This window comes from Sinocyclocheilus rhinocerous, unplaced genomic scaffold (assembly GCF_001515625.1).
Source record: "Sinocyclocheilus rhinocerous isolate Xijiao unplaced genomic scaffold, SAMN03320098_v1.1 scaffold1600, whole genome shotgun sequence".
NCBI classification, from domain to species: domain Eukaryota; kingdom Metazoa; phylum Chordata; class Actinopteri; order Cypriniformes; family Cyprinidae; genus Sinocyclocheilus; species Sinocyclocheilus rhinocerous.
In genome coordinates, this window is record NW_015665129.1 from 2,623,606 (window position 1) to 2,649,861 (window position 26,256).

The 26,256-nt window shown below is 37.8% G+C and overlaps 1 protein-coding gene across 5 annotated transcripts in view; it reads right to left on the reverse strand.

The window, feature by feature from the left end:
• The window catches only part of LOC107731220 (nuclear factor 1 C-type), a 125,396-nt gene that overhangs the window by 64,375 nt on the left and 34,765 nt on the right, over positions 1 to 26,256 (reverse strand). For all 5 annotated transcript variants that reach the window (XM_016542243.1, XM_016542241.1, XM_016542240.1 and 2 more), the window contains one exon: positions 11,673 to 12,204. In XM_016542243.1, the coding sequence (XP_016397729.1) occupies positions 11,673 to 12,204 (532 nt within the window). The remainder of the gene's footprint in view (positions 1 to 11,672; positions 12,205 to 26,256) is intronic.

The following is a 26,256-nucleotide window of genomic DNA, read 5'->3' on the forward strand; positions in this document are numbered from 1 at the left end:
TATTACTAATAATATAAAAGCAATCATTATAATACTTTTTGCATAGGCCTACATTTTAATTCCTTTGTTTAACACCTCTATCAGATTATTAGACAGACTTCTATCCGTATTATGACGACGGCGAACAAGAGGGAGAATGTGAGCACTGTGTGTTCAGGCACTGCCGCTCTCAGCGCCGTCAAAATAAAAGTCCAGAGCACTCAGTATTCTGGGAAGTTTGTGTGCATTGGGAATCGTATTTTTTCAAATAAAGCCAAGGTAACACTCATTTTACATACAGCACACAGTGAAAATGACATGAATATGACAGTGGGCAAAAGCATGAAGCGCAGCATAATTTGAAATCACGAATTGAATGTTTAAAGCATTCAATTTGCACGGACCGAAAGTCACGCAGAGAACACGCGATCATGCAGGTCACATGCACACTTCACAAGATCTCACAACTGGATTCGACTAAGTTTGCAAGGTATGTAAAAATTTATGAAAATTCATTAGCCATTCAAAGATTTGTTTAAATGATGTAAATACGTATTTGCTGAATGCTGACGGCAAACGAGAAAGTATTATAAAGTTTGCCTTTCTATTACTAATAATATAAAAGCAATCATTATAATACTTTTTGCATAGGCCTACATTTTAATTCCTTTGTTTAACACCTCTATCAGATTATTAGACAGACTTCTATCCGTATTATGACGACGGCGAACAAGAGGGAGAATGTGAGCACTGTGTGTTCAGGCACTGCCGCTCTCAGCGCCGTCAAAATAAAAGTCAGGCATGCCGTCAAAATAAAAGTCCCACCTCGAACGCATCGGGCAAACAGAAAAACGTATCGGGCGATGCCGATATTTGAAAAATGCCAAGTATCGGCCGATATATCGGCCTTGGTGATATATCGGTCGACCACTAGTTCTAACGATGTCACAAAAGCAAGTTATTTTGGACCCCATTGACTTTCATTATATGTAGGGAAACATTCTTCAGAATATCTTCTGTTGTTGTTCTGCAAAAGAAATACAAGTCATACAAGTTTGAAATGATGTGTGTGAGTAAATAACAGAATTTTCAATTTTGGGTGAACTTTCTTTTTAAAACTCACATTTAGAGCATATAGCCACACTGCAATAACAGTGAATAAAGATGCACTTTTACACGTGCAAAAATGCCGCAACTGTTTATCAAACTCCCCCTCAATGCAAGTCCTGTGACATAGTCATAGTGGTCACTGGCAGCTGTGCTGAGGTTGAGAAATGAAGCTGACACTCTCGTTCACACACAGCCTGGCAGACCAAAGACAGGGTGGGTTATGTCTGTGGAGTTGTCTATCTGCACTGTAACAGCTGGGGCATCTGCATTTCAGAGGAAAAAATTTTTATATGGCTCGAGGACACTGTCGGTCTGTCACGCACAAACTTACTCACTCTACTCAATCTCCCGGAAGGTTCAAACAGATTCCCTGCACTTCTTCATCCGCTCCCTTCACCTATTCTCTGATATAAAGAGCCAGTAATCCAACACTCCCGGCGAGGCCGACCCCCCTGGAACCTCAAACACTTTCTCTCATTCTCTCACACACATACTCCAATTAGTAGTGGTTTAGCAGAATCTGACCGGCAGACAGGGAGTCACAAACAGTGAGTATCATGTAAACGCTTTCCTTTCATTATAAAGCAAACTAAAATGTGTGCCTGCCAGTCACAAATTAATTCCTTTGTTTAACACCTCTATCAGATTATTAGACAGACTTCTATCCGTATTATGACGACGGCGAACAAGAGGGAGAATGTGAGCACTGTGTGTTCAGGCACTGCCGCTCTCAGCGCCGTCAAAATAAAAGTCAGGCATGCCGTCAAAATAAAAGTCCCACCTCGAACGCATCGGGCAAACAGAAAAACGTATCGGGCGATGCCGATATTTGAAAAATGCCAAGTATCGGCCGATATATCGGCCTTGGTGATATATCGGTCGACCACTAGTTCTAACGATGTCACAAAAGCAAGTTATTTTGGACCCCATTGACTTTCATTATATGTAGGGAAACATTCTTCAGAATATCTTCTGTTGTTGTTCTGCAAAAGAAATACAAGTCATACAAGTTTGAAATGATGTGTGTGAGTAAATAACAGAATTTTCAATTTTGGGTGAACTTTCTTTTTAAAACTCACATTTAGAGCATATAGCCACACTGCAATAACAGTGAATAAAGATGCACTTTTACACGTGCAAAAATGCCGCAACTGTTTATCAAACTCCCCCTCAATGCAAGTCCTGTGACATAGTCATAGTGGTCACTGGCAGCTGTGCTGAGGTTGAGAAATGAAGCTGACACTCTCGTTCACACACAGCCTGGCAGACCAAAGACAGGGTGGGTTATGTCTGTGGAGTTGTCTATCTGCACTGTAACAGCTGGGGCATCTGCATTTCAGAGGAAAAAATTTTTATATGGCTCGAGGACACTGTCGGTCTGTCACGCACAAACTTACTCACTCTACTCAATCTCCCGGAAGGTTCAAACAGATTCCCTGCACTTCTTCATCCGCTCCCTTCACCTATTCTCTGATATAAAGAGCCAGTAATCCAACACTCCCGGCGAGGCCGACCCCCCTGGAACCTCAAACACTTTCTCTCATTCTCTCACACACATACTCCAATTAGTAGTGGTTTAGCAGAATCTGACCGGCAGACAGGGAGTCACAAACAGTGAGTATCATGTAAACGCTTTCCTTTCATTATAAAGCAAACTAAAATGTGTGCCCGCCAGTCACAAACACCCTGACAAGTCAAGGACAAGAACGTCACTCTTGCACGCACATGCAAGTCCATGTACATTCATGAATTAATACAGTGGGGGCCGAAAATCTGGAATTTAAAATCCTTGAACGTTCACATAAATATTCACATAAATTGTAAATGGTTGCTATTGAATTAGAAAAATTATTTTAAAAATCTTATACTGAGAATTTTACAATAGATATAAAACAAACAATATTATAAATTAAAATATTTATTTATTTATTTTTTTTTTTTTTTTTTTTTACAATGATGATTGCCCCCAGCATGCCTTTGTCATGCCCTTCGTCTCACCTCCAGTTCCTGCTGTCATATTTGCCGGGCCAGCTGTCTCTGCTCGGGTTCAGGCTTGGTCTTGACCCCAGCCGCTCTGCCCCTGCAATATTTTTTTTTTTTTTTTTTTTTTTTTTTTTTACAATTGTAATAAATGTATAAAGCATTAAAGATTGGTACTGTAATTTTCGGTTGGTCAGTGAGGCAAATTCATGAAAAACCTAAGCCTGTTGTGAAATCCGTGCAGGGAAATCTTTCGTCCTCATGCAAAATTCCCAAATGCATGGATTTCTATTGAAAAGACTGGATTATGCCCAGTAACAGTGACTGCACTTAACACTGTACAATAAGGTTCAAATTGTTAATCATTTAACCAATTTAAACTGAATTTATTAGACATTATATACTAAAAATAAACAAAATTATAGCATTTATAAATTTAATGTTATTTAATAAATAAACCATTGCTCACTATTAATTTATACACTAAAAAAGATTTGGTGCAGAAACAATTTTCACTCAGAAATTGCCAGTAAATTTCACAATTAATTACAAAGAAATAACAAGTAACATTAATTGAATTAAACATGAAATTTGGAAGTACAAAGACCAAAAATTATAAATATGTACAACTTTATACAAAAATGTATTTTTTTACAGTGCACAACTTGAAATGTGTAACATACCTTAGTATACATAAAAATTAACATTAACCTGGAATAATAAATGCTGTGACGTTTATGTCTAACGCATTAACTTAAGTAATTGAACTTTATCATGAAGTGTTTCCTAAAGATGTCCAAAAAACAAAAAAAAAGCAGAGTTTCACATGCACTCAGGGTTGTGAAAACACAAACAGCTGGTAAATTAGGCCTCCATGGCTCAGATAGTTCAGGTGGCCTCTATTAAATTTCCACTAAACAAAAATGCGAAGAGTTCCAGATGGCGGAACAAGGGTGACGTGTAACAGCGGTTTGAGATACAGTAATGCACAAGGGGTTTATCAGGGAGTCACTGTTTAATCAGTGAGGAGCCGTGTCTGGTTATCACCCGCACTCTTCAGGAGGTTACGTAAGGTCATGAGGAGTACCTGCACACTGATAGACTGATGTTAACCATCACATGTAGTTTAATATGGATGCATTGCACAGCTATGTGCACCATAGAAGACACCGTCCTGTCGTATCGACTGGTGCTAATATTTATTAGCTAGAACTAGACTTGTGCCGGTATTCGGTAATGCGATATATCACGGTAATGAATATGCACGATATTGTTATCGTGGGCACTTCTAAATACCGTGAATAATTATATAGAACACAGAGTTACAATATTTTAGTAGACCATTCTCAAAGGATACAACCATATGAGGCCCAATTAAGCAACAAATTGATGAAGGGTTGAAAAGAAAGTCCTAAAATAACATGTAAATCTGCTTGTCCAAGCAAATTACTGTAGATGACTTATCTGGTTCTTACACAGTTATTGCAATTTCTAATACTCATTTTATTTACTTGCCAAACACAAATAGTTCTCATATTTCCGCTTGGTGAGTGTTAATTTTGGGCTCTGATTGAAAATGTACTACTTGGTGGATGTGCAGTTTTCTGGATGGCCTGTCCCCGTTGTGGTCTCAGGGGGCGGTCAGCGTATCTCACGTGGAGTGGAGAACAGTCAGCACTATCAGCTGTATTCTGCCTGGCTGCCCCACACATTGATCTGACAGATTGATTACCATAGAGCTGCAATGCTTCTGACTTTCATCTGTGACCTTCCTCTGCACGCATCTCTTTCTCTCCATAAAATTCACATGTATATATCAATCTTATGAATTTATACATGCTTTGATTTAATCGCATGCGGTTTTATTTTTTTTCTCTTTTGCTCAGCTACAGTGACTCCAATATTTCTGTCTTGCCTTTGTCTTTCTCAACTCTCTTGGTTATCATTTCATTCATTTGATGGAACTATGGAAAACTACAGAAATATACCATGGTAATAGATAATTGCTATGTTCATGTACAGTTCCCTTTCAATCGGTCACTCTCGACGTCACGTCGGATGACCGACGAATTGGGATCTCGCTTAGAGAGACCAATCTACCTTCGTTTAGATCATCAGAAGGCGGATTCATAGATACTAAACATGGTAGGATTACATATAGGTAAGATGACAGGAACGAGTGGTGCTGCATCTGCTGCCTACTTATACTCACGCTGTGATCAGCAGCAGCTGGATGCAATAATCGCATGCCAATGTGCATTGGCTCGTTTAGTTTACACTCGAAGTAGATTGGTCTCTCTAAGCGAGATCCCAATTCGTCGATCATCCGACGTGACGTCTCCGTTCCCTCCTTCAGGGAACGAGGGTTACCATACGTAACCGAGACTTAAAGAAGCTATTTTTTTACAATGCTGGGTAGTAACTGATTACATGTAATCTGGATTACGTAATCAGATTCCAAAAATTCAATACTTGTGATTAGATTAGATTACATTTTAAAGTACTCGTAATCAGACTACAGTTACTTTTTTAATTATTACATTATTAAATATTATTCACACAATAGCAATAAATTATTCATAATTTATTGATTGTCCATAATTCTTCTTTTTCATTAAACTCACAAACACCCTGCAGTTCTTTCACAAACCCCAGTTGGGGAAACCTTGACATAATGTAATGCTTCATGCACTTCATGTTGTTAATAATAATGAATGGAATATACTGTATTATCTTTCTCTTTGTATTTTTATAGCAATATGGTACAAGATCATCCTATTTAAATCAATGTGATAAATGTGCAAATTCAAAAGTAATCTAAAAGTAGCCTGATAATATGACCTAAAATGAGTAATGTAATGGATTACGTTACTATTACTAACTATAATTTTTGTAATGTAATCTAGAATCTCCTGTTCACTTTTTTTTTTTTTAACCATACAAATAAATGTAAAGCATATTTTTATTATTTTTGTTTAAGAATGTATCTCTCTTTAAAAATTGCTAGACATCTTACAGATTATGCAGGGGGTATGAGAAAAAGGTATAAAAGCTGTCATTGGGGAAGTACCTTTTCAAAAGGTAAACCTTTGTCCCTAAAGGGTCCATATTGGTACCTTAAAGGTACATATTATTACCCTAAGCATATATATTAGTACCTAAAAGGTACGAAACTTTAACTTTTAAAAAGGTACCACCCTAGTGACAGATTTTGTACCTTTTTATCTGAGAGTGAAGGATATGTAAACTAATGACTGTACACAACTGTACCATGAACTGTAAACGGTACTGTGTAAAGAACACCATGGCATTATCAGCATAATTTATGAATGGTATATTGCTTTTAATATGAGCTACAATGACATCAAATAGGAGCTTCATGCATCAGAGCAAGTGTTTAGCTTTGCAAAGATAACAGTGTCAAAAGCTGATATCATAGAACTCATTGAGGAATCAAAGCTCCATTATGTTACTGAATATCGACATATTCCAACTCCAAGGATTTCTCCCTTCAGACAGAGAGGCTGCATGTCAGACTCTTTTCGGAAGAGTGCTCTCTCTTAGGAAACACTGCTCAGAAAGCAGCCAGAGGATTGGGCTAGCACTTATTTACTGTAAATAGCAGGTCTTTCACCGAAACACCTAAAGAAACAGTAAAGTGTGAAAAGAAAGTTCTGTGGGGTTGGAACACTTTGATGTTTCTTCATGAGACCCGCAAGCTTCAGCCACAAGCGAACAGGTCTTGTTTTGTGTCAGGAAATCGCACGTTTGACTGTCACTCCTAATGTATAATGATATCTTTGCTATAGCGATCCAAAAATCTGAAAGCACTAGTAAAAATGCTCAACGCTCCGCTTTATTTTTCAAAATAAACTTTTTCAGGAAAGAATATGTAAAAAAAAAAATCTGAATATTTTATTTGGTTTGTACATCTTCTGCTTTATTGACAGCAACACAAGAACTCCACAAAATTAAAAACCTTTTGATCATGTTCTTCAGCATGACTATCTGCCCATCGGCACAAACAAATATTCCTTATTCATTTAGCATATTTTTTTAAATAGTCTGTTTTTTGTTTTGTCTGACCTATGGACTAACTGTATATTTGACATTAACGGTATTGTTATAAGTAACTTACAACAGTAATTATTACTGTAGAGCACAACAAAAAAGTTATTTTCTTAAATAAAACTGTTATAATCCAGCATGTGCTGCTTTGCTTAATAGGTGCTGGCCCTTTAAGAAGATAAGCATACCGAACACCTCCCCCTGTTGGAAGCCGACAGCACTGTGAACTTGACCTGATCTGACCCTCTTTCTCCCACCCCTCCCAAATTTCCGCTGCCAGAGCACTGGAGCACATTCCAGCTCCTCTTTACTGAACATGTGTGTGTGTGCGTCCATGTGCACACGTGTGTGTTTGCTGCATCTTCCTGCTCGGCTGACTTGCAGTGCATTCTCACACGTGAAACAAATGGAAAGAGAGTCTGTGTTTTAGCGCTGCCTCAAACGGCGGGACACTGAGGCCGGGAGAACGAGCCTCGGCCACAGATGCCTCCAGTGCCACCAAACCAGCCGTGTGCTCCGGTTCGGTCAAACCACCATCCTGTTTGTTTTGACAAGCGTAATATTTATTGTCCCAGCAAAAGCTTCAGAGACTGCGAGTTATAAAAAAAGATCAGAGGAGTATTGGGGCACGAGCCAGGTCATGTGACCCCTGCTGGAAACCGATATGGCCCGAAACGGAGAGCTAGATAAATCGTATATCTCTAATGAGGCTCATAGCCTAATCTTTCAGAAATGTAATTAATTTGATCACCTTTCGAGGGAGCCGTTTCACCCCGAGAGACTTGCGGTTGAAGCGTTTGCAAAGCGAATAGCCTGTTGAATGAGAGAAGGAGGGCAGTAAGAGTAATGGCCACTGTTTCTCGATCTGGCCTCCATGCGGGACCCCCGCCCCGCACCACCCAGCTCTTCGCTCCATTAGCAAAGATATCGAAACATAGCTGAAAGTTTCAGTGCACACACACTAACACACAGCTGCTGCTGCAGAAACACAGCCATTCCTGTTCAACTTCACTGAGATGAAGGGAATTTGAGCATGCCTTGCAAGTGAAAGATGGCCCTGTGCCTTTAAGGGCAAATGCTGACTGTATGCCTCTTTCACTCTCGCCTTTCTCTTGGCCACTCCTCCTTTTCCTTTCCTTGCGCTCCCTCTCTTTCTCTCTCTGCGGTGCTGCCGTCAGTAGGAGTGAGGGAGAATGGACGCAGTTCCTTATCGGACTGTTTACAGCAAGGAGTTTGTAGGCTATTAGGCAGGTCAGGTGACATGCGGGCTGCCTGTCTGACCCAGACAACTGAGGGTGAAGGTCGCCTGAGGGGGCGGAGAGACAAAAGGGGTGGAAATAAGAAAGAACGATAGAGTAAGGGAGCGAAAGACAGAGAGAAAAAAGCAGGCTGCAGCTGTGGACTAAAATAATTTTCGAATGCTTGGCCAGCATCTACAGCACTTATGCTGATGTGATATTGTTTTTATACAACAGATGAATAAACATAAAAGTTGGTGAATAAAAGATGAATTAAGTCAAAGAAGTACATTTTGTGTGGAATAGGTCAATTTCCTCCTCCCAGGTCAGTGGTGGGAGAAACATTTCACATATACTAATGTTCAAAAGTCATAGTATAGTAGATTTTTTAAAAGAAATTAATACTTTTATTCAGCAAGGTTGCATTAAATTGTTCAAAAGTAATAATAGGGACATTTAAATTGTTTCAAAGGATTGATATTTCTAATAAATGCATCAAAGAATCAGAAAAAAACTGTATGAAGGCCGCACAACTTCTTCAAGATTGATAATAACAAGAAATGTTTCATATTAAATCAGATTTCTCAAGGATCATGTTACATTGAAATCTAAAGAAATGGCTGCTGAAAATTCAGCTTTGCATCACAGGAATAAATTGCATTTCAAAATCTATTAAAATAGAAAACAGTTATTTTAAATTGTAATAATATTTAATAATATCTCAGTTTTTACTGGATTTTTGATCAATAAATGCAGACTTCTTTTAAAAACATTTTTAAAATCTTACCGACCACAAACTTTTGAGCAGTAGTTTACTCTGGTCTGGAACGCTGCAAACACAGGTGGAGTGACACAAACTGTAAAACGTTTCGGACTGTTTATCAACGCTGCTTGACCAATCAGATTTGAGGACAAATCTAACTCCTCTTTGCAGAGTTTCCATTTACATGTCTGATTGGTGCATACATTTAAGGTGCACATTAGACTCTTCTGTATATGAAGAGATGTAGAGTGCAGTAGAAAAGAGAATAAACAATTCCTACAACACTGAGATTGGGATTTAACTGAATAAAACGTTTGGAGCACATAATGTAGTACAGAGAGATGAACGCTGAGTCACCCTAACTGCTGCTGTTCTGAACACACGCACACACACACACACACACTTCTTCATCCTGTCACATTGACCACTCAACTGAACTTATAAGCAATGCACATCCTTAATATACACACACCATGCTGTCACCAAGACTGAGCATCATAAACTTCTACAGAGTCATATCTGAATTACTGTGAACGAGTAAACGGTATTACAAAGTTATATTGACATCTTCTGTAGCATGTTGTTAATTACCACAGAAAATAATGTTGACTCATACTTTGGTTTTTAAAAACGAACGGAAAATGCACTTACAGTAATACTTATACACCGGAAGCTCAGTGAGAGCTTGTAGTTAAGTTTAAGAGATTCACAGTAAAAACGTTTGTTGTTTAAGTTACTAAATTGTCTGAATCATAATTCCGAGGTCTGACTACTTTTCTACGTGGCTGAACCTAAGGTTACGGTTTATCGGCCGCAATGTTAAGTCCTGTGGGTGGAGTTTGCTTTACGGACAATTACATCACATTCTTTCCATGTTGCTTACTGGTAACCTCATGCTAGAAAATGTGTGTTTTGAATGTTTATTCAAGCTTAAGCGTATACAGTAAATAAATTTTTGTTTGTTTTTACAAACTAAAGGATGAGTCAAAATTATGTTTACTTGTAGCCTAAATTTAAATGTATAATTTATTCCTGTTATTCCAAAGCTGAATTTCCATTACTCCAGTCTTCTTCAGTGTCACATGATTCTTCATAAATCATTCTAAAATGCTGATTCTTTGCTGAAGAAATATTTCTTCTTACTATGAATGTTGAAAACAGCTGTGCTGTTTAATATTTTTGTGAAAACCAAGAAACAGTTTTTTTCAGGATTCTTTGGTGAATATAAAGTTCAAAAGAACAGCATTTATTTGAAATATAATTTTTTTTTTACATTATAGATATTATATACTGTCACTCCGATCAATTTAATGCATCCTTGTGAAATAAAAACGTCCAAAGTAAAGTTAATTACAGAGATGCAAACAGGTAAGGGGAAAAAGGATCGGGGGCATGCTCCACACGGAATTTCTTTTAAAGATATTTGCTTTACATGCTCATTTGTAGTTACTTTAAGCTACAGTTTGCTCTCGCTCTTCACCGTTCCCACATCTCAGACCTCAAATTCATAAAATATTACCCTTTTTAGAGTTTTTGAAGTAAAGAGTAAATAAAATACTATACAAAACTTATTGAAACAACCAGGGGACAGTTGCATAAACTTAACCACCATGTTAAGACTATGTCTTAAGAACTAGTTTGACCAACTAGCAGTTGCCAAGGGGTAATCAGTCTTACTTTTCCACTACAAATAAGACCAATCTGGATTTAAACTGAATTAAAAAAGTTATGACCCGTCTTGAAGAAAAAAATTAGATGACTAACATTTTAAGACTAGTCTAAACAGTTTATGCAACCGACCCCAGTTCTTTATTTACCCATGTAAGACCCCCCTCAAAAAGTGAGTTGTCACTGAAAGGTGAGGAGTTTGCATCTATGTAATTAATCAATTTGTGTTCTTCAAATGCCTGCAAAATGATTATGGTGTCAACTTTTATCAGAAACTAAAGCATAATGTCAAGTTCACGAATGATGAATGCAGGGTTAAATTGTACATCAGCCTAAATGTATTCCAACGGCATTCATAGCTCCATTTATACAACAAACATCCAGTAAATTGAAACCCATCTACCCACCTGTCAGAGCAGACCCACTTATTTTAAATGATTCACAGTGCTGGCTCCGCTTATGTCTTAAACTCTTTCTTCCTGTCTCTCTGGTTAAAACCAACTACACGTTGGTGATTCTGACAGCACGGCTCTGGTTTTAAAAATGTTGACTAGTGCGGTGCCTCACGCTGCATTCTGAGGCCTGCAAGCAAAAGCTGCACACAAAATTTGGCGCCCCTGGTATCAACAGCACAGGATGATGAGTCAACAGCTTTCTCAGAAGAATGAGCCAGAGCATCTTTCTGTGATATACGCCACACGCTAAACTGCCTCTCCACAAGCCTAGGCTTCTCTGTACCTTTGCACAACAAGACTTCCCAGTACTGCCATTACGGTTCAGCAACAGTGCAGTTCCGAGAATCATCCGCTCCCTCCGTACTGAACGGACGAGGATGTGTTCACATGTTAGCGGTCGTGCAAACTCACCTCTCTCCTGCACAAAGTAGGCGAGGTAGAGGTCCAGCTCCTTGACGGACACGCTGATGTGATGAGGCTGGACGCAGAGAATGGGATTGGAGCACTGGCCACCTTTGACCAGCCGCTCCCCATCCGTGCTCTCCAGCGGGATGCCCTTGAACAGAATCACCATCACCAGGTCCAGACGCCAGACTTTATCCGCCTGCCGCAGACAATCGATGCGCCTCATCTTCCCCTTCTGGTCCGGGTTCGAGAGGACGCAACATGGAGGCTTCTTCCCTGTGATGGCCAGCACAAAGTCCTCCCGACACTCAGGCCGGATGTCTTTGCGGAGCTTGGCGAGGAGGCGCGACGCCCACTTCTGTTTGACCTCGGGCTTCTCACCCAAGAGCTCATCCTTGACGGCGCGCTCTTCGTCCTTGGTCATCCGCTTCTCGTGCTTTTTGAAATACTTGCGCTTACGGGCCTGCAGGTTGAACCAGGTGTAGGCGAAGGCACGCACGTGCGGCAGCAGCGCCTCGATGAACGGATGGAATTCATCCTGGGAAAGGAAAAAAAAAAAGACGATATTCATGTGTTTACTCAAAATCTATTTCTGACAACAAAAGCCACGTCTGCAGTTCAATTCGAGTACAAAGGGGAAATGAATCATCCTGGCTCTTTTCTCTATTGACCAAAAGAGAAAACGTAAACTCCAGATTTAATTGTTTCTAAAAAATTAAAAAATTAAAAATAACTATGACATTGAACAGATTTCACAGTTAATTGTGTACAGGGTTTTCTATTGCACCCACAATCCTCCATTGTTTCCATCTTTCACCGAAGCCCCATGTGCAGTCATCATTTATCCAATTATGTTTTGTTGACTATTTTCACTTTCAGTGGTAAGTTTTCAACAACAACAACACACACAGATGTACCTCCCGGGCACGTTGCGAACTGCAGTCCCTTAACCGTTTAGTGCGGCATTCATTTGGTCTGACTAATTACTTCCATATTTGACCATTTCTAAAAGCCTAAACTAGCACCAGACCGTGCTATAATTATTACTAAAACCCCAACCGAACATTAAACATGCGCATCTATCAATTATCATTAACAAGACTCGAAGCTCTGCATGCACCGTCGTGGCCATTTGTGCGTGTGTGTGCATAAAACAGTCATAATGAGAGCGCTGCTTCACAGTTCTGCGATAATCATCAGCCAAAAAAAATCCCCACATGTGAATGAACTTATGTTCAATAGAAGGGTTCTGTGCTTATGGCAAAGTAATGAAACTCAGGCTCAAGCTGAATGATGTCAGCTGTGGCATCAATATAGCATGACATCGTCACCAGCGTGTCACTTTTGCTTAGGCATAATGCAACCGCAGAGAGAGAGAAATGGCCAAGGGCTGCTTGGTCACAGTAATTCAAACAGAGAGAAATAAGGAAAATAAGACAGAGAAAACACAGAGTGCTCCCCGGTCTGGTTGTGCTGCGAGCAGTGAGCAGGTTTTAAAGGAACATAATGAGACATGACTTCGGCACACTGTGGATCTCATGCGATAATCATCCAGTTCTGCAGCTCACGGCAGTGAAAGCTCTTACACTCTCACAGCTGCTCCACAGAAACCATCTCCTGAAACACCAGAAACTTTACTGTCTTCTAACCTAAAACAAGCCTCACTAGACTGCTTAACACCTTCCTCAAAACACTACCCTCAAGACCTCAATTGATGGGTTGAGAGCCAAAATTGAGCCTTAGGTGAAAAACAATGCAGAATGCAAACAATAAATGCAACTAATCATGCCGTTTTGAAAGAAATGCAAAATACATGGTATTTTGAAAGAAATGCAAAATACATGGTATTTTGGCCACAAATCCATCTGAACAACTCTACGCAAGATATACAAGACCCAACACTATTACGACATCATTTACTTTGCCAGTGCATTGGTGTTGATGAAAAGAACAGAAATCAACAAAAGGAAGAAAAAAGTCCCAAACATACTTGAATTCGATAACAAATGCTAAAGTGCAGAAACCATATTTGTGTAAGCACTTTCCTGACATGGGAAACACAAAAACTGACTGACTGCCCTGTCCTTGTGCTGCTTCAGAGCTTTATTGAAAAGATTATAAAACCTCCTCTAAGAGTGGACGTTCTCGCTGAAATGTCCTGAAAAAGAAAATCAGATTTAACATATTTTTTGAACCCAATAGCAACAGCAGAGCATAATATGTTTTTATTTCCAGCTATTTAAACGTTTGTACTGGGAGAAGCTGAATGCAGACAGAGTGCAGTAATTGGGAGGCTGAGAGACTCACTGAGTGTACACACTCACATCTGTAATCAGTCGACTCCGACGGAGCTGATACAGTTACTGAGTAAACTTTCCAAAGATTTACAGAAAAAGAAAAAAAGAAAGAAAAAAAAGAATGAATATGGAAAATCGAGGCTGACAAAAACCAGAAAACCAAGCTGCACAAACAGACACAAGATATGATGTCCAAAAAAACTGCTAAACCCTCATCAGGTTCAATTACATGTGTTTGGAAAACGGTAAGGTCGTTTCATTTAGCTATGTTAATGTCCAAAATAGCTTGCCCCAAAATAGTTTCCCAAACTAAATTTGGGTTCATTGAACAAATATTCCGACGGACATTCTGGCTTGAGAACTTAGAAGAGTCTGGACACAATTTTCACCCACTGACAGCACAAATTTCCAGGAAGGAAACGCCAGGAGGAAATAGTGATTTCAGGAATAGAGGGGGATTAGAGACGGGCCTGTTTCCTTGCAGACGTGTGTGGACGTATTTTCTTCTCTTTAGAGCTCCTTTCACTGCTCTAGCTTCAGCACTAGCAAATACACCAACCACTCGGGCAAAAATAAACATTTGTTGGGCATTTTCTCCTTTTTCCGTGGCCTTGGAAAAAGCTCAGAGGCAGGTCAAATGAGGCCCAAACCAGGCAAAGACACACAAAACTGGGCAACTGTGTAATTTCTGCATCACTAGTGGTACCAAAAAGAACTGCAACAGAACAAAATTTTTTAAACGGGTTTCCTGAACATGGCCAAAATCATATATCACATTATGAGTTGGTAGAATCATGCACGATTCATGGATATGGAGAACTCTGCAATGTAATTCAATGCAATGCAATGCAATGCAATGAAATGAAAATGAAAATGAAAATGAAAATAAATAAATAAAATGTGCACCAAAACTGCAGAAATTGAAGACGCACACCAAAAGATATCGTTAAGTGTAGGATCAGTACAAAAACATCTTTGCATTGTGTTACAAATAAATTAAACAATTAAAAAAAATGTTAAAACTAAATTCTGATTGAATTGGTCACAAAGTCACTGTAAAATAGACAGCATATAAACATCTTTCAACATATTTTTTATTAATGTGACAAGTTGTAAATGAATAGTTCTATAGATAATTGTTAAATTTTTTTTAAAATATAAATAATTTAACAACGTTGTTTGCACTGCGCTCTTGCGTTACTTGATCTTTTTATTTTGGTGCATCAATCTGTTGAGTTACTTAGTATAGGAAATTATGATCCGCACTCACGAGAACAATCTTCTTTTTTCTTTTCTTTTACATTCATTACTGATGGGAAAAGACACAAACGTTTCGGCTCAAAGCCTTCCTCAGTGTGTAAAGCAATTCAATCCCTCCACCCACTTTTCAAATCACTAATTATATTGACGTCAACATTAATTAGCCAATGTTCAATTACCACAATCATTAAATCATTTCCACTTAAACCCTGGACAATTTACATATATATATCCAACACAACACGTCACATCCACTAGTACACCTCACAATATACCCGTGACTAAAACAATAGTTATTTAGGATCACATATTTATCACTATTATACAAACCTATAGTTTATCCTATCAATCATCAATATCTACTCCACCAATTAACTTTAAATTGTATAACAATGGAAAATTCAATAATTAAGAACATCAGAAATACATCGTCATAAACAATCATTGTTTTTCACACTGTAAATACTCAATTTATTATATAAAATATTAAAAATGAATAAGTTCAACCATAGTTCATTAAAGAAAGACAGAAAGATCTAATTCCTCATTCATACCATTTGGGTTCAGTGATTTAAGTTTATGAATCCAAAATGCTTCTCGTTTCAATAGTTCTTTATTTATATTACCTCCTCTACGTGACCCAAAAACTTCCTCCATTCCTATACATTCCAATTGCTTGATATCATGTCCCAATTCGTTAAAATGTCTCGCAACTGGAGAGGTTATGTCTTGTCGTCGTATACTAGATTTATGTTCATTAATTCTTAATTTCAACTGACGCAAAGATTTTCCTATATATATCTTTTGACAGGGACATTTTAACATATAGATCACATTACGAGTTGAACAGGTAATACAAGATGTGATTTTAAAACATTTCCGTGTTACTGGACATATAAACTCTTTACACTTGACCAAATTTTTGCAAGCGGCACAGTTTCTACACGGGAAACAGCCTTGTATATAAGCAGACTTTTTCCTCCTTACTACATCCGAGTTTACCATCATATCTGATAGATTTCGTGATCTTTTAAAAGTGAATAATGGGCGATATTGAAATTTCTCATTTAGAGATTCATCAGATGATAATATGTACCAATATTTATGAATGATTGATTTTATTATATTACTATGCCCATTGTATGTCAGGGAACAATTTACTGAAAATGTTCGTTGTTTTTTAATGGGCTTATCTATTTTCAAAAGATCATGTCTATTCAATTTATTAACCTTATCTAATGCATTATTTAACCAGCTTTGTGGATACCCTTTAGAACGAAATCGTTGAAATAGCAATTTTACTTGTTCATCAAATTCATGTGTTGTACTACAATTACGTTTTAATCTATGCAATTGACTAATCGGTAAACTACGTTTTAAAGGAGCTGGATGATAACTGTCAACGGATAATATTGTGTTTTTATCCGTTGATTTTCGAAATACCGTTGTATGTAATGACTCATTGATCTTGGTTACTTTAACATCTAAAAAACTGATCGTATCACAACTTTTTTCCATTGTAAATTTGATTGATGGAATTTTCGAATTAATGAAAGACACAAATAATTCTAATTCCTGTTCAGAACCTGACCAAATCATAAAACAGTCATCTATATATCGCATCCAAACCTTAATATTTGGCTGAAATGGATTGTTATTATAGACATGATCTTGTTCAAATTTACCCATAAATAAATTCACATGATTTGGTGCTATTGGAGTGCCCATTGCTGTACCTTGTACTTGCAAATAGAAATCTCGCTCAAATAAAAAATAGTTCTTGGTTAAAACTAATGTTGTAAGGTCCACTATATATTGTGATGGTACTCTGCTGTCATCATCTTTACAGTAAAATTTTAGTGCATCCAAGCCTACTTCATGAGGTATATTAGTGTAAAGTGAAGTGACATCAAGTGTTACAAGCCAATCCGTCATACTTATGCAAGGAATTTGATTCAATTTATTCAAAAAATCAGTGGTGTCTTTTAAATAGGATGGCAGTTTTTTCACTATCGGTTGAATCAAAGAATCAAGAAATTTAGATAAGGTTTCTGTCAATGACCCATTCCCTGAGACAATTGGTCGCATTGGAGGATCTTCTAACGATTTATGAATTTTAGGTAAAGTGTATAACACCGGAATCCTAGGATATTCATTTTTTAAATATTTTAATTCTTGTTCATTAATCCATTTCCTGTCTAATCCTATTTGTAAAACTTGGTCAATTTGTTTTTTTATAGGACTCAGTCGGGTTAAATACAAGTTTCTTATAAAATGTCTCATCATGTAACATCCCTTTTATTTTCTCAACGTATGTATTAGTATTCATAACCACAATCCCTCCACCTTTATCTGCTCGTTGAATAGTCAATGTCGGATCATTTATTAATGCTGATAAAGCTTCTCTTTGCACTCTTGTTAAATTCCTTTTCTTGTAAAAAAGAAGATTGTTCTCGTGAGTGCGGATCATAATTTCCTATACTAAGTAACTCAACAGATTGACGCACCAAAATAAAAAGATCAAGTAACGCAAGAGCGCAGTGCAAACGACGTTGTTAAATTGTATTGTAATTAAGCATCTGCTGCCAGCGCCTAACAAGATGTCCTTCGACGAAATTAGTAAAATGACTGAAGAAAAAGCTTCGACATTCACATTCACCATGGGAGACGTGGAAAAGATTTTACTCCCGGGCCAAATACTCACGTCCTCAATTTCTACAAAAGAAACGATAGAACAAATGGAACAAAGGCTGTTGGCACTTCAACAAAAAGGCATTCGAATGGAACTACATGCCCAAACATTGAGTGAGTATTACAGAAATGGTCGGATACCACGGGGATTGCGAATCCAAAAAGAACCGACGATTGGACGAGATGATTCTGAATTCTGCAAAAAGTGGTGTGAGATTCTCAACCATTGTTCGATGAATCTAATGCTTTTGATCATTGAGTTCACTAAGAAAGAAACAAAGTCATCATCTGAAAAAATTGAAAATTATAAGACTGAAATGAATCACAAATATGATAAGAAACAACTAACTATTGTTTTAGTCACGGGTATATTGTGAGGGGTATTAGTGGATGTGACGTTTTGTGTTGGATATATATATGTAAATTGTCCAGAATTAAATGGAAATGATTTAATGATTGTAGTAATTGAACATTGGCTAATGAATTATGACGTCAATATAATTAGTGATTTGAAAAGTGGGTGGAGGATTGAATTGCTTTACACACTGAGGAAGGCTTTGAGCCGAAACATTTGTGTCTTTTCCCATCAGTAATGAATGTAAAAGAAAAGTAAAAAGAAGATTGTTCTCGTGAGTGTGGATCATAATTTCCTATACTAAATATAAATAATTTAAATAATAATTTTCAAATAAACAAGCCACAACACAGCAACCTCTTAATAACAAGTTGTTCCTTGACTTTTTTGAAACAGCTAGTAATTTTGTAAATTCAAATGGTCGTGCCTATAAACACATCTACTGCAATATAAACACTAGAACAAAAATTCTCCTGGCTGACACACATTGTCACATTGTTCTCCTGGCTGACACATTGTGAATATATACACCGTCATACCTCCAAGCCCTATATGACAATGAACGGAAAAGAAAAACTTGAACCTGTGTCACCCACATAAGCAGCACTCCAACTCAACGCGTCAGATGGCACTAGGCCACAACTCCAACTTAGCAATATATATTTTTAAACCCTGTGCCTTACTGTTACAGTATTTACAACACCAACATGAAGACGATCAGTGGAAAACTGAGAAGCATATTGCATTTCTCTCTTTCCATCCTTCTCTCTCTCTCCAGCCTACTCGGTCTTTTTCCATATTAGGCCTGGACGCGCTCCAACGGAATGCTCTGTTTTTACTACAATCAGTCTGAGAAGAGCGCTTTGACTGCATTTCGTGTGCACATTAAGGATGAGAATGTTATTGATAAACATGGCTGATGAATGGCTTCATTATGGCAGATGAACTGAGCATCTTTGATCTGACAGAGGCTGATAGCACGGAGGCTGTGATAGCATGAGGGAAAACGGTGACCACTGGAGTGTCCTGAAAAAGCCAGGCCTACCAGCTCTGCTGCTCTCGCTCTGTCAGCTGCACACACACACACACACACACAGCTGTATTTATGCAGTAATTGAATCATTTTGTTATTGCGGCGCTCAGGGAAATGTGTTTTTATTCCTGTCCGTTGCTCGGATACCATCTTTATTATGTCTTAAACAGAGAATGTGACTTTTTTTTCGTTTGCGCAAATCTTTTTCCAAGTAGAGACCGAGAGAGAGAGAAAGCGAGCGGGAATGAAGGAGGGAGTGAGCAGTCCAAAAGATGACAAAATAGGGGTGTTGTGGTCACACACACCCACACAAAGTGTTGCTATGGTGACCCTGCGTGTCACAAGCATGTGTCCCGGGGCTGAGCTTTTCCCAGACAGTTTTCCCAAAATTACGTGGTCAGGAAAATTGAAGATTGATTCCGATGCTGAAGAATTAGAAGATTTTCCAAGACTCATCATTAGCTATAAAAATAACTGGCGGCTTTTAAAACTACTATTTTAGTAAAACCATATGGAGTGATCAAATAATAACCCTGCTGTTTTCATGCTTTGCTATGATTCACCTTTCACCTTGTGTAGAACGAAGTGTGCCAAGGGAAAGAAAATGCCAGTGAGCCTTGAATTTTTGTAACACTGTAATTTACCCAGAATGCCCTCTGAGCATTAACAGCAGACATCCCCCCCCCCTTCCTGCACTGTTGCACTGCTGTTGCCAAAAGCACTTTCTTACTCTTTCTACTGACTGGCTGAGAAGTGGATCGTCTAGGATCTGGGTAATGGATTCAACTTCGACATTCTTTCAAAGCCAACGTACCAAAACAGGGAAGAGTAGGCATGCTTCTGTTTGGGACACGTTCAGAATCAGGCATTCTGGGTAATGTATTGTCCTGCTTTCTGTCTATACTTTGCTATAAAAGTTTTATTTACACCAATAAAATATGCACTAAAAATACCACCAAGCAAATATATCTAAAAACTGTGGACCTGAACAAAGTGTCATTTAAAATCTAAGTGGACACCATTTATTTTAAGGTATTAATTTACCCTCATATCATTCAAACCTTCCATGACTTTTTTCTGAGGAACACATTAGGAGATGTTTAGCAGAATGTCCAAGCTGCTCTTCTGATGAAAATGTTTTCAAATAATGGCTGTCAAGCAAGATTTCCATTGAAATTTACTTAAATTTGATGTGATTTTTGTACTCCAAAGAAAAGGTTTCAAACAACATGACTACATGATTTTTATTTATTGCCATTTTAAATTGCGTAAGCAGCATCAAATGTATGCGTCATGGTACTCTCGAGAATGCACGTCAAAGACTGACACAGAAGAGAGGAAATCACTGAATAAAGTCTTTGCGCAAAAAAGTATTCTCATAGCTTAATAAAATTATGGTTGTACCATTGATGTCACAAGGACTATTTTAATGATGTCCTTGCTACCTTTCAGGGCCTTGAACGTGGTAGTTGTGTTGCTGTCTAAGGAGGGTCAGAAAGCTCTCGGATTTCATCAAAATATCTTAATTTGTGTTCCGAAGATGAACAAAAAGATGCATGTGACTTCCTATCATTGAATGAAGTCACAGGGTTCATGTTCCCATGACAGCTAAAAGCACCTGTTCCATTAGCATTTGAAATGCCATGAACCTCTCATTGATGATACAAGGAGAGGGTTTGTTTCCTTTAGGGTTTGAAACAAAGATGGAAGAGGATAATTATGCACGATTCAATCTATGCAACAATTAGTGCCTCACAACCACTAGATCTTCATGTCTTTGTGATTCCCAGGGCCGGTTCCTCATGTGTCTGCTATAACTAAGGGGAGCGGGGGAAGGAAGAATGTGAGTCTTCAATCAAAATCATTGTTTAAAACATGGGAAAATGTCATCTCTAATAGTAAAAGTGCCTAGTGATGTCTCTTCTAACCAGTAAGCAACCTGACTAACTTCAAACAACCTCCATTGCCCTGATTTAAGCAGAGATTGGGGCTCACGAAACACGAAAGTATAACTGTGCGTGCAAAGAATTCAGTCGTATGGTATTTTCCACTCTGCAGTTGCTTGGTTCATTTGCAGAAGGGGTTGCCAGTTGTGAAAATGTCCCTGGTTTCTAAATGACTGAGGACAAAGAAAATGAACAAAGAAATGAAGCTCTGGGAGGTGTCAGACACCTTGCACCTTACCCACGCAAACACAAACTACAAACTGCGCAAAAGGTCAACTATTTTCCCTGAAATTAGAGAGAAATCTCTCTGTAGTTTTCCTTTTTTGGCCTTATTTATTAGTGCTGTGTTCAAAATATCGATACGACGATGTATCGTCACAGAGATTTGACGATACGAGCATCGATACAGCTGGCCCTGTATCATTATTGTGGCACGTGTGCAGCAGTGGACCACGCTTAATTTGTTATTAAAATGTTACAACATTTAAAATGGAGTAGAAAAGTGCGAGGTTTCTAAAAAAAAAAGAATAAATAGAGCATATATAGGCTACAACAAGGTTTAATCTGGCCGCAGAGGAACACAACTGGGTTGCCTGATATAAAGAGACGTAATCCCCGAAACAGAGTTTCACACTTGCGCAATATGGAAATATCTGCTAAGTGTGATACTTATCTTTGTCAACCTGGCAATCATGTGCACGCGCAGGGCCGCATTAAGACCTCTACTTATCTTTGTCAACCTGGCAAACGTGCACGCGCTCGCTCTCCACTGTGGATAAACGCACTTGCTTTCTGAAAACACCGCTTAGCGATCTCCACTTCAATATTCTATTCTCAGAAAATTGTAGTTCATCGAGTGTTCATTTATGAGAGAGAGAAAGAGAGAGACTATGAATTACCACCGTTTTGCCGCGTTTCTCTATTAACAGTAAAGTAACTTGTGCATCTTTGGAAGCGGAGCTGTGCAGAAAGTCCTGCCGCGTGCACCTAAGCGAACTTGCGGACGCGTCGAGTAAATCAGCCTTGTGTGCGTTAGATACAGTGAAGACAGCGCGTTAGTTTAGAACTCTTCTAATTTTTTCTTCAATCGTAGAGAGTGTGTTCATTTGTGCAATGATAACCTACCAGCAATGCAAGTGATTTTTTTTTTATATATTAGAATGGGTACATTACAATATAAATTTATTAGAACGAGTACATTATTATTTATGGGCTTAAAAACAAGATGCAAACAATCAGAATATTGTACCTGGTGGGGAGTGCACTATTATTTATAATACATGAGCAGAATTAATTTCTATGTAGGCTAAATCATTCATAAAACCATTCTTATGTAAATTGCTTCCGTTGATTTATGCGAGAAAGATTTTACAAATTATTTACACAGTTCAGCTTGTGTTGCATGCATGAGGCCAAATGTAGTCTCCACCTATTTTTCTCTAATTCAGTTAACAAAAAATCAAAACTGACCCACTGAACAATTCATCTGTGCATGTTATAAAAAAAAAAAAAGAAAAAAAAATTTTTAATGACTTGCTCTTTCTGCAAACTGACTTCCTTTTTGCACTGAAATCACTAGATAATGTTGACCAATAGACTAATAGCTATTTAGAGACTGCTCCATTCTGGTATGTAACATCCAATGAATTCCCATTGGATAAAATCGAGTTCTGCTCTACATTTCTTCTCATTGAATATCCTGTTTCACTCAGAAATGCATGACACATTACAAAATGGGTTGCAAATGACAAATAACAAAACACAGGCAGATTGTTTGTTCAAACTCTACTTTTATGGTTTATTTTCTTTGAATACATATGTTTCAAGTTTTTACGGAGATAAATATATTCCCATTTCACAATCTATTGCTTAGCAAAGAAGCATGTGGTTAGTCTTTCCTTGTTGAAATATTACATAAAACGTCTGTAACAAACGTAATGTAACAAAAGCCTATTTCCAAGTGAAACAGAACATTTAGTGGAATACAGTATAAACTAAGATGTGACTTAATCTTATCCATCGGATTTGGACTGGATCATGAAAAGTGGCTATGATATTGTTAGCTACAATTTTTCACCACTCATTCAGACTTGATTATATGCCATCTGTAAAAGTCATTTCAGAGGCAGAGAAAAATTATTATGAATATTATAAAAACAAATGCTTTTTCTTCAGAATAACACCAAGTGATGAATTATGCACAATAAGACACAATTATAGTGAACAGGGTACGTTTGATCGATGACTTGGTCATCAATCACTACTGTCGAAACGTTGTTGTTAAATATCCCCTTCAAACAAATGTGCCAGCAGTTATTAATAATCCACTTTGTCTTCCTGTCCACTGCAGTTTGGTGAAAACAGTTCATTCCCTCGCTCCACCCATTCACACTTTTAGAGGAAGGGACAGCTGCAGCTTCATCGTCTTAGCGTACATGCTAACCGCAGAACCGCAAATACAAACAGCCCAGTGACTCCAAGCCCAAACACTCCCTAACAAACACACAGGCCGCAGTCTGTTCTTACGCTGTTCGATCATTAGGGACTGCTAGAAAAGGCTGGGGCATAACCGTGCTCCTGGGAAAAAGCTGTGCCTTCACAGAATTGATTTGTGCAGTGAATCACAAAGCCACACAAATCTCTTGTCTGAGTGTCAATCAATGCAACTTGCATTCCACCACTTTCACTCTCGGTGTCTTTCTCTTTCTTTCTGATCAGTTTTCCAGCCCTGTATTATTTTGAACTGCTGTCAATATGACATTTTTACAACTCATTTTACTTCTGGCAAACAGGATGTTCAATCAGAAAAAATGTAGGGCAGGGCTTGGTTTTATCCAAGGAATTTTTGAGGAAACAATTTCAACCTCAATACCATCTCAATGTATCACAATGGCTTCGAAACTATTGTTATTTGGGTCATTCCGTATCAAATCAACCAAATTTCAAAAACTTCCCTGGCTGAAGGATTTGAAATTGTTAATATTTTTTTCTGAAGCAAGACATAAATGAAAGCCAAAATATGAAATGTCACAGACGTATTTTTACTGAGTAATCCACTGTTTTGTAGATTGGGTCAAAATGACAACTTTCAGCTGAGATTCGAAGCCAAAATTCATGAGTGTAAAAATGTATTTATAGAAAAATGGCAGCATCATGTTATTTTTTCAAAGAGATTGTTAGGTCTACTAGTAAAATCTGTTGACTTTAGCAATCTTTGTTGCATTATATGGCAATGGTACAAAAATGGGAAAAAGCGCTTTTCTCCCTAAAGTCTGCATGCCTGTAACTCATATTATAAAAATTGTAATTTTGACACACCTCTACAAAACTGTTGATTACATGACATTGAACATTTTGGCTTTCTTCATTTATGTATTTCTTTTATCAGAAAAACAAATTAACAAAAAATCTAAAATTTGAGCCGGGGACCTGTGGTTGACTTGACACGGAATGACTTATTTGCTATCATGGGCGCAATCATTATTATATTACCATTTACCAATACTAAACCCAACAGTATCATAAAACACATCAATATCATAAAACAACTGTGCTCAAAATACATGAAAATATAGCTAAAGTAATACTTAAATTGTTTACATTAGATTTGTTTAAATATGGTTTTGCAAGGTATAAATTTAATTAATGCCAAATGTAATTACTTTACCATTTACAAATGCTAAATTACATTTTAAAAAACAGAACAAGTTTTAAACATTTGTTTTTAATTCATTTTAAATAAAAACATGAACTAATGTGTACAATATCTAAATATTACTCAAAATACAAATGGAAATGAAATGAAAATTAAAAACAGACTGCGGAAACAGCTACAGTATATCAGTCAAAAGGGAGAGGTTTTTTTTAGTTACTACATTTTTAAGAAATATTACAAAAATCGCATGCAATGATTAAGTGTGCACAATTTTAAAAAAAACTGTATTACATAACAAAACTGTATTTCACATTGACTTTAAGGTCTGGAGGTTTATTAAACATGTTTTACAGCATAGCTCTCCGGGAGTGCCATTAGCCAAGTGTCTCAGACAGTTTGAGCAACGATTCCAGCATCAAGAGTTTTCCAGACTCATAGGGTAAATTAGACCAGCAAGCTGTCTGGAAAATGCAATGCACCCACGCCACTTGAGCTATGACCTTTGCATGCCAGAACAATAGGCATCCATTATAGAGGATTAGAGAGGATCGCTGGGTCACCCAAACTACAAACCCAATCTTTGCATGAATCTGAATGTCTCTCGCTCTCTTTCTCTCTCCCTCAGCACAGGCCCCAGCTGACCACTGAGACAAGCTTAAGCTTGGCTCATGCCTTCATTTGCTCTCAATAGCCAGGTTACAAAGGTCATGACCCCAGGATTCTCTAGTTAGACATACATGAAAACATCAACCTGCATTTGCTTGACAAATCTACTACCAACATCCAACATGCATCTGGTGTTTTAGATTAAACTGATTTGCTAAGAAATAATCAGTCTTCAGTGTTCTGGGATTATTTTATCTTAAGAATGTATTGTGCCCACTGATAGTGCCTTTTTTTGCATTTGCTGTCTGCGTTGTTTCACTAGTGGCTAATTCACTAAAGGATTTATGCAAATCAGGTAACGCCGCCAAAATCTGAAGCATCACTGCACCACTGTGATCCAGATACCTGAATCAGCTCTTTAAAATGCCAGAAGTATGCTCGTCTACACCAACCATCTGGAAAAGTGCCCAGTTATAACATTCCTCTCCCTCAGTTGATCATCATTTGATGAATAACTGCTGCCATGATCAATAGAAACATCTCTTTAAAGTGAAATTGAGTTTCTGTTTTCCCATGAGGCAACGGAAAGACACTAAATGCATCAATCACATATTTTTATCATTTACCTACTTTAAATTTACATATATGTTTTTGGTTGACACTTTTTATCCAAAGTGACACACATATACATTATATATATATACATATATATATATATATATATATATAGGTAGAAGCATCCGGCCC